This window comes from Nannospalax galili, unplaced genomic scaffold (assembly GCF_000622305.1).
Source record: "Nannospalax galili isolate Female #2095 unplaced genomic scaffold, S.galili_v1.0 scaffold567, whole genome shotgun sequence".
In the NCBI taxonomy this organism is placed as follows: Eukaryota; Metazoa; Chordata; class Mammalia; order Rodentia; family Spalacidae; genus Nannospalax; species Nannospalax galili.
In genome coordinates, this window is record NW_008357638.1 from 2,392,445 (window position 1) to 2,413,393 (window position 20,949).

Consider the following 20,949-nt stretch of genomic DNA (forward strand, 5'->3'; position numbering starts at 1 on the left):
GTATATATACATATATATATCTTTTCATGTGAGTACATAATCTCTATGGAATCCAATACTTAAGTATATAAAGATAATGAGACAAACACTAACCATTTTGTTTGAAATTTCACTAAGCTTTTTTTTTCTTTAACATTTTTGTTATCTTTCTTATTGCTTCAACATTACCTCCAAGCATCGATCTTGCCATCTTCGAGCTAGCATCTCCAGAAGTGGAGGCCTAAATTTATCCAACCCCAGCAGGTCTGGCAGCATGACACAGTGCATAGCAGCTAACTGACTCCATCCTGTCAGAAGGTGGCATATCAAAAATACTTTAAACATCTTGGTATTCCCTAAATACAAAGTGTTTATTCATGTACACTTACTGAAAACAAAAACAAAACAGGAAGGCCCATGAATTATGTTATAAATGATTTTAGTTTAATATTATTATATATAAAAATGATATGAAACATTTCAACTTTCAATCATTTATTTGGTAACCTATAAGAAGCCTAAAGATTTTTAACAGATAAAAACAATATTTCACAAAACGGTTAGCTAAATTACCAAGGAAAACACATCTATAAAAAGATTTTTCCAAAACAAAACATATCAGTAGATGGGAAAGGACAGAAATAAACACATGCTAAGAGCTACATATGTGAACCTACTGCCATTTAAAGGGCATTTCTCAGATATTCGCCACAGGTTCCCATCCCTTAACCACAGACAGTTGAATGCTACCAACACATCAGCCAAAAGAGGGGTCTTCCATCCTTTGTCAGAAGGCTTTAAGATAGCAACCTCCCTTCCTACTAAACGAATCAGATACTTATCACAATCCTCATTGTGCCTATTTTTAGAGGGAGTATGAAAGCACACATTCCACAAAATTAAAACCTGACCATCCAAAATTTACAAAGTCTTAAATATTACTGATTCCAACTCACAGGATTAAAGGTTATCTTTTCCAAAATTCTAATTCACAGTCTGAAATCTAACTGTATGAGAAAGATACATGCTGTATACCACTGTACTAGTATACAGACATTCTGAGTCATTTCTTCCCTATTTTAAAAGTGTCCAAAGTATTTCTCTATATACATGAATGCCTCATCTTTTCAAATTATGTCTGAAGCCATTATTAGTTCTAGTAATTGACATTTTCTACGGAGGATAACATCTACAGAAAAGCAATCAAGAATGGATGAAAACATTTACTATCATTTACAATGTATTATCTGTGAGCATAGGAATTTATGAAGTCAGAGTTTTCAAAGAATTTGAACTGTAGTCTTCTAAATTAATAACAAAAACCCTGGATAAAACATAAAGTGATTACTGAATTGTTAAAAAGAGAATGAAACAGAGACAGAAAAGTCACCTACTTAAAGATTCATCCATTCATTAGAGAAACATTCATCAACTGATAATAAATATGTAGTGATATTAATTCAGGTGATAAATACACCTTTTCTATTATAATTTATTTATAATGCATGGATATATGTAGATAGACATATACTAATATCATTTCTTAATGTTTCATAGGTATGCTACATTGAACTATGTATGAGCTAAATTTTAATAGTATGACGTCTCTCACCAAAGCCTGACAGCATATTTTTAACTAACAAATAATTATTTTTCACAATGGTTTAACAGTTATTCAAACTAACGTATCTAAAATGTAGTCTTCACAGACAAACTTCAGTATAATTCTATGACAGGGAAACCAAACAAACAATGAAATTACAGTTTTAAGTTCGATGTTTTCTTTCCCAAGGAGTGCTGCTTTAACATGGTTTCTGTACTTTACCGCAGTCTAACATTCCTTCTACTTGAATGGACCTGTAATACTGGTTTTTGACAATGTATCAGAATCATTCTGAATAATATTTTAGATTTTGCACAGTTTCTCCTTACAAACTATGTAAAGACTATACAAACTCGTAAAGGCTGAGACCATATTGGAGAAAGTCGATAGAATGCAGTATTGACAAATTTGGTTTTGTTTCTCGGTGTTATAAATAATGCGAGGTGGGCTCAAAGAGCAAAGGCTTGCAGATTTCACTCTCATCTGCAGAGTCCCAAAACTTTTTTGCATTGTGCAACTCTACAACAGAAAGGATATGATGGTCCAACTAAATCTAATAACTAAAATTATGGATTTGTTTTTGCCTAAAGCAGAAATAGGAATAGGAAAGGTGAATTCCTAACAGTCTATATATTCAACCTGAAAATTTTTCCAATGAAAATGTAAATTAACAGACTCACTCATATCTCTCTCTTACTAGGACATGCAGCTGTGTAAAGACAGTACAGTACGACTGTCATAGACTAATGCTACATGGAAATCAAGTTTACTGGGCCAATGTCATAGATCACATGGCAAAATGCACTATGGCACAATTCAGCTTTAGCACACTCAGGTTATCATCTCTGCACTCCTCTACCAGCACTCTATGACAGCAGCCACGCCTTATGCTAGGCAGGGGCACGTCACATTTTTGGCTATTGGCATTGAGGTTGGCAAATAAAGTCATAAAATGGGAAATTCAAGACCTCATAGAAAATAAACAGGATGGATGTACAAATCATATAAAAAGAACGTGTCTATTAGGATAAAGCACAGATTGAAAGGAAGTTGTTAGAAAGTTGAGAGAGAATACCTTCATTTACTAAGAAACAGGTATGTAAAGCAGGAGTAGAAGCAGAGTCAGAGCCAGAGTGATCAGCAGCAGACCGAGCAGAAACGACAGGTGCAGCAACTTGCAGAGGAGAATGGAAAGAAAGAGGACAGATTTGAGGTACAGCAGTTTCTGAAAAAAAGCTCAGTATTAGTGAAGAATGAAAACAAAGTTAGCAAAATATAGTGAACGTATAACTAAAAAATGATGTTTTAACCAGAAGGGCATGTCCATTAAAAATTATAGCAGAGAAGGCTGCATTTTCTTGAATAGTAATCACAATATAGTTCAACTTGCTCTTAAAGTCAAGATCTTTATTAATATTATAGATGGATGATATGTCAAACCTTGCAAAAAAAATAAGTCTAAAACATTGAAAGCAATAATTAAAAAGTGACAAGGTATAAAGAATTCTCAATAATGAAATCCAGACTTTATATCACATGGCGAAAACTTTTATGCTGGTTTTCCCATTGCTGATTATATCTTCCTAACAATTATTCTCTAACATTATTTCTAAACTATTTTAAAATACCTCAAAACAACTCAGTAATAGTTCCATCTTCTACACTTGTATAAAAACTCAGTTTAAAATAAACCAATTTGTAAAGAACATATACAGCCCATTAAGTTTAACTCTTCTGAGAATAATTACAATACAGTTTCACTCACAGTTTAAAAAATATTTGAAATAAGGCTATATACACTAGAAAAATATGACTTTTATTCTTATACAACAGATGAGCCAACTCCTCCCCCACCCCCCACAAGAAAGTTGCTGCCAGGAAAATGTTTCAGTTTAAATTATCATATGAAAAAGCCAAAGGACCGTATGGCACACACATTCTACAACTGGAGGTCAATGTTAAGATTTAGAGGTCACCATTTGACACTTCCTTCCTATGGAGAAATTAACATATGTCATGCACAAGCATCTTCAAATTAATCCCTCTCCTTTCTTTTGTCATTGAGCAGCAATAGGTTTGGGCTCCTGAACAGATTAGGCATTGTCTGCTGAATGATATGTTTGCTTTTCATGCAGTGAAGTTCTTTTGTGATGATAGGACAGCTGCATGAAAACAACTTTTTCATAATTTCCACACGAATGCATCATAATGTCAATCAGGCACGTGTGAGGAGAACAGTAGAACTAAAAGAAGTCCATGAACAGTAACCAGAAAGCAACATTTAATTCCATAAACTCTATCATCTCCTTCACATGTCTGGGAAACAGTAGTATTTTTCTATTATGATAGATTTGGGTTTTGTTCCTTATGAAATTATGATTATTTTGTATTACACTTATGAAAAAGTTGCCTTTAATTGTGTATGTTATAAGATCTAAGAACTCCACTATAAAGTAATCTTGCAAAAGAATAGCAAGTATTATTTTATTACACCAAGGGTTAAATATGCAAGAATATTTCACTGAATAATTTTATTTTTCATTTCTCTTCACTATATTTAATCACAAATTCAGTTACTACGACCTAGAAAATCTTCACTTTCCCATGCAAAAAGCTGGCACCACAGGCGGCAAGGGTACATTTTCATCTCATCCCTTTACAGCTTTGAATTTCATGCCACCAATGTTTAGAAACTTTCTCTGTGGAATCTAATAGTTCAAACTTTTCTATGATCTCAACTTTTAAAATATTTATTGTGATTTTGATTAAATGTGCCCCTGACAATTTTACACATGTATATAAACATTCTGATTACTCTTACTCCCTAACATCCCTAGCTACCTTCCACCCTGTCAACATTCTCCTTTCCTCTAAGTCCCTTTTTCACATTCTAATCTCTAGAAAAGCTGTTTTAACTCTGTTTGACTTCACCCTGTTTTTATAAATACATTAGAATGAGAGGATGAGGAACTCAAACATAAATTAGAAAGTTTAGTAGTAAGTAGGCTACCCAGCTAAGTCAAATAAGTGGAATTAAACCATGATGGTTTCTCAATGTATAAATGTGAAAAGAAATTAGAAATACTACTGGAAAAACGGTTAGCATAGATATACTATGACTTAATGAGGTTCAACTCCCATAACTATTATTAACAGGAGAAAAAATAAATTCTTGGTAATATATTTTTGAGTCATGTTTAAATGACATTTCACATAGAAAGAGTCATTTATATTTACCCTTTAATAAATCCTATGGGTGCTAAAAGTGAAGTAATAGAGATTTAGGAATCAGATTTACTAGACTTTAACAATCTCTGTATCAACACCACCCCCAAAACTGTTTTAACTCACATTACCCTACAACTAGAATGGCAAATCTAGAACTACTTTCACAGTTCATTGAGAAATTAAACTTTATCTCAGATTTTAGAACTATCTACATATAGAAAAACCAGTAACAGAAATCAGAAAGAAAATCACTCAAAAGTAAAATGCTCAGAGTTTAATGATATATAATAAACCTGAAAAGTTCCATGTATCTGAATATTGAAAATCCACAGTATAAATCATAATTAAGCACATGCCTTCTTCAAGCAGAAAGGCTGCTCTGTCACCTCTGGCTTTCCTTCTCTTAAAGGATGATAAGGTGACTAAAGAGACATAGTTCTGTCATTTTGCCAGGGAGGGTGCTTAAGAGAGTTCTCTCGCAGTTCAGAGCCTCTTCAATTGCTTATTCACCCATGAAAAGATAGATGACAACAAACTTGTGCAACAAAAATATTCCGGTAAATATTTGCCCCAGTTTTCCTTCAGATAGCATAAAAATTTGTATTCAACATTATAATAGCTATGCTTTCTGGTTTTGAACAATTTTTTCTTAGTTTTTATTTGAAATTGAGCTTGAACTCTCCTTTTTCCCTAGTCTCACTGGGATATGAAAAGCATGCATATGGCAGAAGATTAACATTTTGAATGTCAAGTGCTCTTTGCAAATTAGTCTAAACCTCATTAGCCTTAACAGTATATAAATGCCTATATTTTTCACAGGAAAAAAAGGAAAGATCTAAATAAAAGTAGAAAGTGAAATAAATGCTGAAGTTTTTCAAAGCTTAACATTGGAAAAGATAAAATTACTTAACATGAGTGACTTTAGCTAAAATGCTGCATGCAGATCATGATGAGGACATGGGGAATGGGAGAATGGGGAGATGGAGCAGAGGAGAAGGAGAGAGGAAGAAAGGGGAAATATAAAAATCATTGGAAATTAGGAACTTCTGACAGGCATGATTGCACATGCCTTTAATCCCAGCACTGCAGATACAGATGGATTGCTGTGAAATCAAGTCTAGCCTGGGATGGTCTACATATCAGGCCATTTGGGATTACACAGTGAGACCCTGTCTCAAAAAAACAAAAAACAGAGCTGGGCATGGGGGTGCACACCTTTAATCCCAGCATTTGAGAGGCAGGGGCAGGCATATCTTTGTAAGTTAGAGGCCAGCCTAGTCTACACAGAGTTCAAGGCTAGCTGGGGCTACAGGAGGACCCTGTTTCAAAAAGACCAAAAAAGAAAACAAAAAGCAAAAAACAAAGCAAAACAAAACCCTAATAAAGAAAACAAAAAAGGAAAGAAATAAGGAACTTTTGCAGACTGACTACCATGTAGCACAGCAGTACTCTACACCAGGTCTGGCATCTAGTGCAGATAGCTTAAAGCTACCTTTGCCGTTTTACAAGTTTATCTGAAGTCATTGATTTTCTGCAAGCTTAATGTAGACAAACATTCTAGTCATCTTTAAATCAACATGAAGTATCAAGAGAATTCATTAATTTTGTTTTCACTACCTTTTTCCTAATGTCACACTGAAGTACAAAACTAAGTATTAGTACTTGGGAGTTGTGGTACATGACTGCTATCCCGGCAGGTGGGAGGCAGAGGTAAGAGAGATCAGGAGCATAGGATCATCTTTGGTACATAACAACTTAGAGGCAGCCTGGTCTGCATAATACCCTTTTTCAAAAAGAAATAAGAGGGAAAAAAAACTAAATAATGCAATATCCCATTTGATTAGCCAGAATATGCCCTTCACAGTTGTCACCATTCATGACGTACCTTTGCTATGAATGCAGTAATAGCAAGAAAACTAACTCTAAATTGTCTTTCTAATGCTTTTTGTCATGAAAAATTCCCATTCAATGATATGCCCTAATACAGAAGGGATGATGAAAAGCTATATATATTGATAAATCTAACCATCATGAATATACATATAGTAACCATAAAGATTAAGTATCTGGACACTACTATAACAGGGTCCTGTAGCATTTCACCACTGGACTCAGAAATAAAACAGTGGTCAGTGATTTTCCACAGACTAAGTTTATTGTTCCCCCAAACATGCTATCCAGTGTCCAGAAATACTAAATCACAAAGGTCCTTGCTCCTATCAGCTACATGACTAGCCTGAGACTTCAAGTTACCATCACCAGGTAGCCTCCCTTCCTCTTCTCAATAGACCCCAGTTTAAAGGGATCCATGTCTTTTTTTTTTTCCTTGACTTACATATCTACTTTGATAAAACATGTCTTTCAATGCCTTCATGAGACTAGGTACTCAGTAAATTATTTTTTCAAGACTATGAATGGCTAAAAATGTCACAAATTCATTTATGTATTTGACAGTTTGGAAATGAATGGCAAAAAAAAGCAAGTATGTCAGCAGCTATGCTAACTTCAGATACAATACACGTGTTGCCATAGCAAGCATGATGACTTAAATATACTACTTACACAAAGCTGGAGTTTTGTGGATTTTGTGACAGTATTTCCAGACACTGCAGATCATAAATAAATCCCTGTCCTAAGAAGTAATTGCTGTGATCTTGGAAATTATGGTCATAATTATTATCATCCATTGTTGTAGAGAATAGATAAAAACCACAGAACAATGTATGATATGCTCAAATTAAATCACCTACTCAAAGAACAACTTTATTAATCATAATGCTTGATCAAAACTATAGGAAAAGCTCACTTAAATGATAGATTTATGACTAGCTGGACCACTCCAACATGGAGCACTTAGAAGTTAATAAATAACTGAACTGTCAAATGTTATTGGGAAAAAAGGACATCCTTAAAATCTATGAAAGAATTATGTAAATAACTAATGAAAATTGGGTGTGTAAAATTTCAGGCCACAGAAAAGATAAACACCTACCATTTCATAATGAACTAACAGCCCCAAAATGGCATTGTGACAGACAGCATATACATCAAGGCAACAACACGTCAATGTGTTCATAATGCTTAAAAAATATAGTAGAACTACTTAATCTCTGAATCACCACTAGACCACATCAGAATTGGAATAAATTCAAATATGATAGTGATTTTTCTTGGCCTATAACTACAACTTGAAAGAAAAAAATTGTAAAAGACCTTCATTACTAACATCCAAAATAAATAAATGAGCTCTTTAAGACCAAGAACTAGGGAGAAACAATTCATTATAGCGAAGATAAATTTATACAAAGGCTGTTAAAACTTCCCACTTCCCTTAGATCAACACTTGGTAGCTGCTTAATTCTTTGTAACAGGTATTGAATAAGCATATAAAGATACAAAGAACAGACAAAGCACAAGAGAGGCAAAGCACTCAAAGTCTAGTAGAAAGCAAATAGCCCTACTAAAACAGTATCAAAAAACTGTACACCTCTGGCGTGCCTCCAGTAGGTAGAAGCTCTCCTTGAAGGCAGGGTTTATTTTGTTCCTCTAGCTGCGGTACCTAGTTACTGATATATTTACTCTAGAAACATTAGAGGTACATACAGATTCATTTGTCAACAGATATTTACTGAGCTCCCTCTGTAAATCAGCTACTGTACCAATTACTTACGATAAATCAGTGAAACAAACAAACAAAAAATCCCTTTCTTTTAAACTTCCACAGCATATTAACGGTAATACATCAATTTAAAAAAAAAAAAAAAAAAGAATGGCACTTAAGTTCAAACACAAAATTTTAACAGTTTCTCAGATATATTCAGTGATTTATATCCATTCAATACTTGGCTGAGTCCAGATATTTGCTGCAGATCCTGGAAAAGGACAGTGTGATGAGCGACTGCTTAACTTGTGTAAATGTTTCCTGAGAAATTTTCACAAGGACTGCTTCTCATCTCTCAGGTTAGATGATATAAACTGAACCTATTTCTGAAAATAAATTTGCAAAGAACATAATATAACCTTAAGTTCTCCAATTGGTTGATTTGCTTGTAAACTTCCCACTGAATAGAAATATTATACTAAAAATACAGAAAAAAAAACAAGTACTGGAGATACAGACTACAGGTTTCTGCAGTGACTTTAACAAACAGAAATCCAGCATGCCAGGGTATTAAAGACCCTAAAGCATGAGTAGATTTTGGGTTCTATCACTATAAAATTGGTTGTCTGAAATCCCCTATCCCTTTCTCAAGTAGGATATTTCATAGACTGCAAAACTGAATATCTAATAAGTTCTCTCCCTATCCATAAACAAATGATAGTAAATTAACTGCTGACAAACAATGAATTAATGAGTCCATTATCAGACAAAAGAGAGCTCCTATAAAGAAATTATTTACCAATGAAAGGGCTACCATTGTTTAGGGAACATTACACAGGCTAACCTATCTATAACATCTTTATTCTCAAATCCAAATTTCTGCAAAAGGTCTAATCCTCAGCTAAATTCTTAATTTCATAAAATATTATTTTGTAGCACGACAACTAAATGACAGCACATTGTAAAGGGCTCACCAACAATCAAAGCCCCTGCTGCAGGAGTCAGAAAAGGAAAGTCAGTGTAAGAAAAATCAGGGCAAAGATATAGATGCAGTGGCTGAAATCCCTGAGAACTCTGAGGCCTCTCCCCGCTGGCTCCTTCCACTACTAACATGAAATTGGTTGTTTATGTTCATGTGTTAACCTTCAAACTACTCACTACACAGCAAAAACTAATCTCTCTAACAGAGACAAAGTTGTTAGGAGACAAAATATGCTTAACAAACATTTGTTGGAGAAATAATTATATTAAATATCTACTTCATCATTAAAGTGGGAAGTAGGTTTCATAATGCCACCTGGAAGTACTTTGCTATGTATCTGCTTCTCAGAAGAGATGTCTGAACTTCATTTCCTTTCAAAGACAAAGCACTCTGGTTTTCCAAATGGAAATTCCTGAATTTATTGTCTTAAAGGCTTTAGAAAAAGTCTCACCAGGCATAGTGGTACATGCCTATAATCCTAGCACTTGGGAGGCAGAGGCGGGCAGGGATCTCTGAGAACCTGGGAGTTCAAGGCCAGCCTGGTCTACATAGTGAGTACTAGGCCAGCTGGGGCTACAGGGAGACCCTGATTCAAAAAAAAGACAAAAAAAAAAAAGAACAGAAAAAGTCTCAGCTTCCAGTGCCTTTTGTTCTTGAAACTCAATGCTTTTCTTACAAGACCAGTATTAATATGTTCCAATGTGAAATTCTCAGGCTTTACTGGATGAGCAAACCCAATACCGTAACAGTGAGAACATACAATGCACCATGAACAAATCACGAATTGTACTGAATATTTCTATCTACAATGATTATACAGGGGAGAAACTATAATTCTAGAGGCAACACCAATTGTTCAGAATGATAATAAAGAAGATGATGATCACAACAACCAACAATGTCCTTAACAAGATATTAAATAAAGTTGTTAGCTAACAAAATCAAGAGAATCATGGCCTCTATGATGTGTCATCTGTATTGTAGAAGACATCTTCAGTGGATTCAGAAATATATACTGGTACCATCAGAGTAAAAGCACAAGATATGAAGTTAAAAGGTGCTGGTTGTGCCCTAACCAAACCATTATTAGTCATACCTTAAACAAGCCACTTACCTATGTGAGCCTGGTCTTACTTTCTATAATAATGCTCTAAAAATATTAAAACTCCAGAGAACATAAAGAATTTAACTTTATTAAGTAATAGTAGATTTAGCACATTTTTAAATAAAGGGAAAGTAATTTCCACTTCTGATCATAATGCAGTAACAGAAAATAAATTTACAGTTCTGCCAAAATAGTTTTTTTAAAAAAAAAGGCAAATAACTTGATGGTTTTTAAGCCACTGGGGCATCAGGCAATAAAGGTCTGAGACATAGCAACAAAGTGAACCCTATGATTGGCTTATTTTATTCACTTAACAGAGTTTCTATGTCAAGATACAGGGAGGGGAACTGAGGAGTCCAGTTGGGGAGACAATGCTGGGAGTCTCAGGAAAACTGGGCAGCTAAACTGTAAAGAACAGAGAGAGGAAACATGCTAAGGCTGAAGTCTTACTCCAGTAAGTACAGCTAAGATCAAAAACAAAAAAATGATGACAAATGCTGGTGTGCTTATGGGGAAAGGGAAATACTTATTCACCATCGGCAGAAGCGCAAGCTAGTGCAGCCACTATGGGAATCGGCGAAGAGGGTCCTCAAGAAAGTCAAAATATACTTACTCCCTGATCTAGCTTACACGCTCCAGCATATTCCCAGAGGATGCTACATCCTACCTACTACAGAGATCCTGGCTCATCCATGCTCACTGCAGCTCTAATCACAACAGCCAGTAAATTGAAACAGCCCTGATGCCCATCACCTGATGAACTGATAATGAAAATGTGGTACATATACACAATGGAGTATTCAGCTGTAAATAAAAGTGAAATTAGGAAATTCACAGGTAAATGGATAGAGCTGGAAATAATCATTCTGAGAGACGTAACCCAGACCCAGAGAAATAAACACTGCATGTTCTCTCATACGTGGATGCTAGCTTTGCAAATAGAGTTATGTATATTTAAATTAGAGTATCCATAGAAGTCAGGAAAGAAAGCCATTCGAGGGGAGGGCATAGATTCCAAAGGAAGTGGGATAGAGCACAGGTGGTATGAAGGGGGAAAGGGTAATAACAGAACAAGAAATGTTATAAGGGGTTGGGAAGGCAGGATAGAGGATGGAGTATGGGGAGCAATAAGAAGTATTAAAGGCCTTCTAAAATGTCATATGGAAACCAACTACTATAGAAGCTTCCTAAAATATATACACATACATACAAAAAAAAAAAGGAGTTTAAATTGAGCTACCCTATAACCTATAACAGAGGAGATAATGTCTCTCCGAGACACCACACTATCAAATAAGTCCAGAGCCAGGAATGGATGACCTCTTTTGGAGTTGTCGGTCAGTGAAGTCCCATAACCCACCCAAACATTACCAGCTATTGCCATTGCTCTTGGTTACCCTTCAGAACTTAATGGTTGCTCTTGGTTACCCTTCAGAACCTAATGGTAAGACCCTGTTACTGAAGATAACCTGCTCTTGGTTACCCATCAGAACTTGACAGTAAGACTCTATTTATTGCTGAAGACACTGCATACATAAGTTGTAGAACAAGGAGAAATTTGGCTGGTACTGACTTCAAAGCTTCTTCTCTACTGACCATTCATGGTGTCATAGTGCTAGAAGGTGCTATGCTTTCTACCAGAATAGATGGTTGATCATTGACCATTCCCATCTGTCCTAGTTTGTTTCTCCATTGTTGTGACAAAATACTCTGACCAATACCAACCTGGGGAGGAGAGGGTTTATTTTATCTTACATCTCCCAGGTCACAGTTCATTAGGGAGCCCAAGGTAGGAATTCAGGGCAGGAACCTGGAGGCAGGAGCTAGAGCACAGGCCATGGAGAAACTCTGATTACTGGCTTGCTCCCTGGCCCCTGCTCTGCCTGCTTTCTTATGCAACGCAGGCGCAACTGGCCAGAGGTGGCACCATCCACAGTAGGCAGGGCCCTCCCACATCACTCAACAGTCAAGAAGATGTCCCACAGGCATGGCCACAGGCCAGTCCTATGGAGACAATTCCCCAGTTGAGGCTCCCTCAACCCAGGTGTGTCAAGTTGACACTAAAGCTATGCAGCACACCATCTATTCTATATCTCCTTTCCCCAGTCTTCAGGGATCACTGTGAAAGAGGAGGTAGAAAGAATGTAAGAGCCAGAGATAGCAGACATCTACAGCAAAACAGTATTTAGAGACATGACAGAGCTGTTGCATGCATATACTCACAGCAGCTGTGACTGCATGCACAAGATCTGCACAAGATCAAGTCAGCCAAAATTCCAGTGTGGATGGGGGAGGAGCTTATGGTTGATCTTGATCTGAGAAGCTGGGGATTCATGACTGCTGGGGAGGGAGAACCCATTTTCTAGAGGGATGTGCCCCTGGGCTACCCATATACCAGTAGATGGTCCTACACTCATTCATTATAGGCAGAACTAAGTGAACTCTGTGGTTTTGTTTTTATTTATTTTTATTTTAAAAAAGAGCATGCATGAAAGGAGGGAAAAGTGGGGGGGAGGAATCAAAGGTGAGGGAATGGAAGCCAGATTTATCAAACATAATATACATATGTATGAAATTCTCAAATAATAAAAGGGAAAAAAGACTAGAAAATAGTCAAATTGTTTCTTGCATAATTACATTCAAAAACAAAGCTCAGTTTACAAGAATAAAAAAAATCTAGTATTCAGTCTGACAAAATTTAAGCATCTTCCATCTTAATCAAGGATTAAAATCAAGGATTAAGGAAAACATAATCCATAATGAGAATAATTAAAACTAAATCAAGCTAGTAAAGTACCACAATTATTAGATAAGACCTCTAAAACAGTTATAACTGCAATCCATACATTTAAAGTTAGGTAGAGTCAAGAAACAAAAAATAACCCAGGACAAAATTATGTAAACATATATCATAATGCCAAAGATGAAAAATACATTAATATAGGACGAATTAAAAAAAGGATAAGAAGAATAATAGGTTAGACACTGAAGAAAAAAAAAAGACTGCTTAAATGCAAACTTACAATAGAAGTGGAATCAAAACACAAAAGAGAAAAAAAAAAGTCCTAGGCCAGCAAGATGGCTCAGCTAGCAAAGGCATATGCCACCAAGACTGAAGATTTGAGTTCGATCCCAAGGACCCACATGAAGAAAGGTGAGTACTGAGTCCTGCAAGTTGTTCCTTGACCTCTCCATCTGCCCCATAGCACATCTACACATCACCCATAGACAAATTAATAAATGTAAATATAAACCACAAATATGCATAATTATTTTTAAATAAGTAAATACAATCAATTGGAAAACTATAAATAATTAAAATCATACAAGTCAGGTTACTTGAATACAAATTAGAAACTAGATAGATTCTTAGAAAATCTTGAAATGTTAAAAAAAATAACTCATACTAAATCATCTATTGATAAAAAAAAAAAGCACAACATACTAAAATGTGAGAGTTGAAAGCAAAGCAATATTTAGGGGGAAATTTTAGTACTGAATTCCCATATTAGAAAAGAACAGTCTCAGGCTGGGTGTGGTGGTGCATGCCTTAAATCCCAGCACTTAGGAGGCAGAGGCCAACAGATAGATCTCTGTGAGATTGAGGCCAGCCTGGTCTACATAGGCCAGCTACAAGGAGACCCTGTCTCAAAAACAAAACAAAACTTAAATAAAGAAAATAAAAAAGTAAAGAAAAGAACGGTCTCGTGTCAACAACCTCAGGTTCAACCTTACAGGGCTCAGGGACCTTTTCAGAAGAAGAGCAGAATGACTCTAAGAGCCAGGGGTAGTACATGACCACAAGGAAACAGATTTTTCCAAGCTTCTGGGAACTTGCTCATATGAACTTACAGCAATGGTGACAGCATACAAAAGACCCATGCAAACTCAATCAGATGAAGCACAGCATAGTGCTGGGAAAATCGGCAGCAGCAAGCTCCAACCTTAGCTGAGAAACTATTAGCAGCTGACCACTGCTGGGTGAGGGAGAGTTGGTCTTCTTTAAAGGAGTGATGCTAGATATGTCAACCAGGTTCCAGTGGATAAACACATCGAGGGACATCTGGGTACACAAACTTAACTTAATAGGCCTTAACATATATGACAGAATGCATGAAATCTTGTGGGTGGGCTATGGGGGGAAACAGATAGGGGAGGGGTCTAAATATGATTAAGATGCATTATATGATATGCACAAAAATTCAATGAAAATTACACACTGAAAAAAAGGAAAAAAAAAATGGGCTGATGAGATGGCTCAGCAGGTAAAGGCACCTGCCACCAAACATGCTGACCTGAGTTTGATCTCCAGAAGCACATGGCGCAAACAGAGCTGACTCCTGCAAGGTGTTCTTTGGTCTCCAGAAGAACATACACGCGCCTCCCCAACACACACACACACACACACACACACACAATTACATATGTACATAAACAAACTAAAAAGATACGAGCTAATTTAAAAAAGAGCAATAGGATAATAATCAAACAAAGAAAAATCAATGAATTAGAAAGCACAGCAATCAATGCAACCCAGCGGGTTGTTAGAGAAGATACATAAAATTGTTACCTACTAGACATAATGATCTGGAAAAGAAACAAAAATATAAAAAATGAATTAACAGAAACAAAATAGCAGAGAGAATTTCAAGTCTATAACTTTTTGCCTGATAAATGTGTCAGAAAGTTCACTCAATGAGAATTAAGAAAAACAAAAATAAAACCTGAATATATATATAACAATTTTCCTAATTTTGGAATATTTTAACATATATGTTGCAATATCTTGGGGATATCGAGTCTAAACAGAAAATGTATCTATTTCAGATACAACTTATTCTTTTGCCTGATATTTTTAGTTCTGATATGTTATGAATATAACTCATAACATGGGGTCAGGTGTAGCATTTTTCACTTCTGGCATCTTGGAGATGCTCAAGTTTCAGATTCTCAAACATTTCATACCTCAGAATTCTAGATGAGAGATGCTCAACCTGCAGTACCTTTGGGAGAGGATGGTACAGTGGCTGGTAGGAAATACAGAGGATGCTGTCGTGGTGGTCATGTTACTACTACAGGGTGCATTAACGAGAGTGCTCAGTTTATAAAAATCCCCAAGTTGTATGTACAGTTCTGTATGTACATATATATATATTGTATTTTACACATAGTATAAGCTATCTAACTGCAACTACTATATGATTTTTAAAAGCTTAATATAAACTGTCACAAAGTGATAATATAGCTTAATTAATGGACAGAGGAATAAGAAGAGAAATTATTAGAAAATAAGGATTAGGGACTGAAGAGACGGCTCAGTGCTTAAGAGCATGTGCTGATCTTGCAGAGGACCTGGACTCAGTTCCCAGTACCCATATCAAGTGCCTCAATACTGCCTGTATCTCTAGTTCCAGGTGATCTGATAACCTCATTTGGCCTTCATGGGCACTGCATCCATGTGGTGCACATACAAACATGCAGGCACATACATACACACAAATAACATAAATAAAATTTTATAAAAAGAGAAATGAAGAATTAAAAAGGAAGGAGAAGAATGGCAGAATGTGGAAGCAGACAGGGGACAGTGTTTATTATTGTCTAAAGATCAAGCATATCATTTAAGTATGTAAAGCAATAACTAACCAGCTAAAAGGGAAAGGAAAAATTATCCTAGGGAAAGAAAATTGCAAATATAAAGTTGAAAAACTGTTTATCTAACAAACCTTGTAGAACTACTCTCTTTCAAACTTAACATTAAAATTAAAACAAACAAGCAGAGGCTGGAGAGATGTCTCAGGGGTTAGAAACACTTCCGTGGTTTGGAACACTTGTTGATCTTACAGAGGACCTGGAGTTCAGTTCCCAGCACCCACAGGGCAGCTAAAAACCATCCATGACTCCAGTTCCAGGGCATCTGATGCCCTCTTCGTGTCTCACCAGACATTGTATACATGGGTGCATTTACATATACACAGGCAAAACACACATATAAAATAAAAATAAATAAATAAAATTTAAAACAAAATAATTTAAGGGAGAATTAAAACTCCAACATGTCACCAATATGAAGCAGGGCCTTCATCAATCCAGCTCCTGGTTATTTTTTTGCTACTCTCTATCATATTCTGCGAGAGTGAGCATTAACTCTTCACCAAGACAGTTACCTAAGCACAAGGTATTTGACAACAGTCTTGATTAGCCCATCTGTCAGTAGTAAAGAGCTATAGAAGACACTTTTAGCAGTATTTAAGTATATAAACTGATTAACTCTCAGAAATTTTTAGGATCGCTAAAAATAGGAAAAGAAATTCAACCTTTCTTCCCTCCTATTCCCTAATGAAAAACAAAACTTTCATGCTTAGAAAGTTATAGTATGTCATGATTTAAATAAAATGAATCGTTCAATAAGCATTTAAACTTATGAATGACAATGTATAAACCACTAGCAAATAACTAGCTATAGTATAAAACTATGAATTCAAACATTCCTAAGTGTAGTTTAAAAATAGGTATAACTTTTAAACTCAAGACACACACAATTAAAACACTAGTGTTGTCAAGTTAAGGTGGTTCTAATACATAAAAATTAAGCCAAAGATCATATAATAACATTATCTGAAATATGCTCAGTTATCAATTTCTAAATAAATCTGATTTATTTTTAACTGACATCTTAATTATCCATATTTACATCTGGAATATAACAACTTTTCTCTCTTTTAACAATCTGAGACAAACAAAATATTATGATTATACATTAGCTTTGCCTCCTCTGTTTCTAGAGCTGAAATGTCATGTCAATTACTTAATAAGATTTAAATTTACCTTGTTTAATCTGTCCTTGCACAATATTACTGGAAGTTGGAGGGGAACCCTTTGCCTTAGAAAGATCTGGGGTGCCTGGTTTTGGTGGCCTTTAAAAAGAAAAAGAGGAAAAAAAAAAAAAATATATATATATATATACATACATATATTTACAATTTCCTAATTCTAGAACTATTTAAAATATTTTCTACATTCTAATGGAACACAAAGAAATATACACACATTTTCAACTTACATTTTTCATTTTCAATGAAAAAAATGTTCATTTTAAAAGTTGTATACTTACATTGTCCATTTCAAATTTTGGTAAGATAATTACATAGCTATCAAGTAGAAAATAAAATTTTTATATTTAGCCCAAGAAATATTTATGAGCACTCCAATGAATTACAACTGACAGATAAAAATCATTAGCCATCTCTTCTTCAATATTAGCACGCTGGTATTTCAATTACCCCATTATATTAGCTAAATAAATTCATGGAACAATATTTAAGTACTCAACCACAATTAATATATGTATCATATATATCAGTAAAGTATAAAGAAATCTTGGACCCTCGAGACAGACTGTCTCTGCTTGAATTCTGGCTCTACTACCTTCTATATAAAATTATCTATTTTACAGGGTTAAGGATATTGAGTTGCTTTAAAATTAATTATTTATTTTTACATTATGTATATGAGTGTTTTGCCTCATGTATGTATGTGCACCTGTATGTGTGTGAAGTCCACAGAGACCACAAGAGGGAGTCAGATCCCTTGGAGCTGGAGTAATGGATGGTTGTTAGTCACTATGAGGGTGCTAGGAGCCAAACCCTGGTCCTCTGCAAAAGCAGCCAATGCTTTTAAGGACTGAGACATCTACCCAGCCCCAGGTACTGGGTTTTTATAAAGCATGACAACAAATCTTGATACAAAGTAAGTGCTATCTAAGTATTTGTTAGGTTAAAAGTAAATGTGATATGATCAACTTTCAAGAGAGCACAATAAAAGTTATCTTCATAACTTTGGGAAAATGGCAAATTGCATCCAAGCTAAGTATTCTAAAAACATTAAAATATCACTCTGCATTTTTTTATTTTTTTATTATTTATTTATTTTAGATAGAGTCTCACTATGTAGCCCCAGATGGCCTGGAACTCCCTATCTTGACCATCGCAAGCTGACCTGGATCTCACAGGGTTGTATCTGCCTGCACCTGTCTCCCTAGTGCTAGGAGTAAAGGCATGTGCCACTGTGCCAGGCTTAACTACTGCAAATTTGACTATATTGCCAAATTCCAAAGCCAATCATTGAATATATCATTCATTCATTCCATATTAATTATGAGAAACATTTTGACCAAATACAGATTTTGAACTGAATGTCAATTCAAGCTTCCATCAGTTTTCAGATTTCACACACACACACACACACACACACACAGGCTTTTTTGAGACAGCGTCTCCCTGTAGCCATATCTGGTCTGAAACTCACTATGCAGACCAGGTTGGCCTTGAACTCACAGAGATACTCCTGCCTCTGCTGGGATTAAAGGCATGTGCCATCACAGCCAGCACTCAGATAATATTTACTCAAGTTAGCCCAACTCTAACATTCTTCTTTTTAAATAGCCGCTAAGTATATCTACAGGTGTACAATATTGATATAATTCTTAAGACTTATTTTACTTTATAATTATGTGTAACTGTGTGTATCTTTGTGTGGGTATATGTACATGTGTGTAGGTTCCCATGGAGTCCAGAACAGGGGGTGCCGGATCCCCTGAAAGTGGAGTTACAAGCAGTTGTGAGCTGCCTTAAATGGGTGCTGGGAACCAATCTCTGGTCCTCTGCAAGAGCAATAAATGTTCATAATTGCAGAGCGATCTCCTGCCCCCATTGATATAATTTCATTATGTTTTCAACTAGGCATTTTGGAGATGTGTATTTTACAATTTTATAGTGAAATGCTGATGTGACACTAAAATGATGAAAGTGTACAAAACCAAAAACAAGTAAAAGAGCAATCAACAATAAGGAAAACAGAGTAAGGTTCTTTTTTCCCAGCTTTGAAAATTAAGAATAAAATTAAACTATCATGGTCACACCTGGTTGGGCCCTTCTTCATATGATCACCAATGAAAGTTGCATTGGTCATACTCATTAAAGTATTTGCCAAAGATATGATAGACAGGAGATGTTGGGTGGTGACTGCTCGAGACACTCCGTATGTCCCCTTTCCTACTCCCTCAGCTGTTGGCAGCTTCCTTCCTAGTTCTGCTTTCCCAGGTGGCAGTTTACCAGCAGCCTGATTATAACCAGGAAGCATCAATGACATATGACCTCCTCTGGATAAGAGACCAAAGGACACTGTGCAGTGTGGTTTCAGCATTCCCAGGCGATCGAGACAAACTTCATCTAGAACTTCATTCAAGCCCCAGGCGTGAAGGCAGGACATGAATAATTTCGCAGTGTCCATAGTGAGATTATATTCTAGTAAGGTCAGTGGCTTGGATTTGCTAGCCCGGTATTCAGGATCGCTTTCTTCCCTCCTCTGCCTCATTGTCTCCTCATCTTCCTCTTCCTCATCAAGGAGGTGTTCCTTAATGTTCTCTTTGATAGTTTCCTTCACTTGTTGGAAGAGAACTGCCGCTCGTTTTCCAGTTAGAAAAGAGCCCCCTTTGTCTGAACTGCCAGATGCTTTCTGCAGATTCTCTGGGGAAATAAGTGCAGTATTCGGCCTAGAGGCTTCCTCAGTCAGGAGTTGAATAATCAGAGCTTCCACATCAAAGAAAAGCACATGGACGTCTGGGTCTGTTAGGTTTGTCTTTATTGCTTGAACCATCAGCGAGTTATGAGAATATTTAGGCAAATTCCCCTGTAACAAATAGTTTTAAAAGATGGTTACAGTTAAAAGTGTTTCATTTCAACATTCATTAATGAACAACAAATAGCTGAATGAAATAAAATGCATATTAAGTCATTGTCTTAAGGCTGTAGATCATTAAAAGTATCTTTGCCAATCAGCAGCATTGTAAAAGATACATGCTTACACAATTAGGAGAACGTCATACTAAAACAGTCAAAAAACATGTCAATTAATTAAAAACCCAGAATATATTAATAAAAGCTTATTACTAAAGTACGGCATCTCTTTACACTTTAAAATTGGTTTCAATGACTTGTGAGCAGACTCTGGCTCTGAATGAACTACTGCTCTATCTGATGAATGATCTGTTGAAGACAGCTGCATATCCTTAAGTCACACCATCAAATCCTTCCTTTGACATTTACCTTCAGCCTTTCCTCATTACCAAATTCCCTTCATGAAGACATGTTCAAGCCTTTGTGTATGTATATGTGTTTTCCTTTCAAAAACATTTTTATTAATACTTTGAGAAGTTCATACAAGTATTTTGGTCATATTTGCCCCTGCTCCAACTCCTCTCAGATCCACCTCCACCTCCCTACCCACCCACCTTCACGTTCTCCCTCCCCTCATTGAGTCCCATATGTGTTGTCCAAATACTCTTGGATATGGAACCTGTCCTCGACTATGCTCACACAAGGGGTCACACCCAAGTTCTAGCCAGACAAAATCCCAGCATGGAACGAGGAAGGTGGGCACAAGGTCCCATC

At 36.0% G+C, this 20,949-nt stretch overlaps 1 protein-coding gene across 3 annotated transcripts in view; it reads right to left on the minus strand.

Annotated features, from left to right (window-relative positions):
- The window catches only part of Wdr7 (WD repeat domain 7), a 359,330-nt gene that overhangs the window by 239,059 nt on the left and 99,322 nt on the right, over positions 1-20,949 (minus strand). Inside the window, exons 15-18 of one of the 3 annotated variants that reach the window (XM_008855377.2) lie at positions 19,419-20,188; positions 17,327-17,415; positions 2,658-2,756; positions 169-287 (exon numbers count right to left, since the gene is read on the minus strand). In XM_008855377.2, the coding sequence (XP_008853599.1) occupies positions 169-287; positions 2,658-2,756; positions 17,327-17,415; positions 19,419-20,188 (1,077 nt within the window). Of the gene's footprint in view, positions 1-168; positions 288-2,657; positions 2,808-17,326; positions 17,416-19,418; positions 20,189-20,949 lie in introns of all 3 variants that reach the window. The other 2 variants (XM_008855376.2, XM_008855378.2) reach the window with 2 other exon arrangements.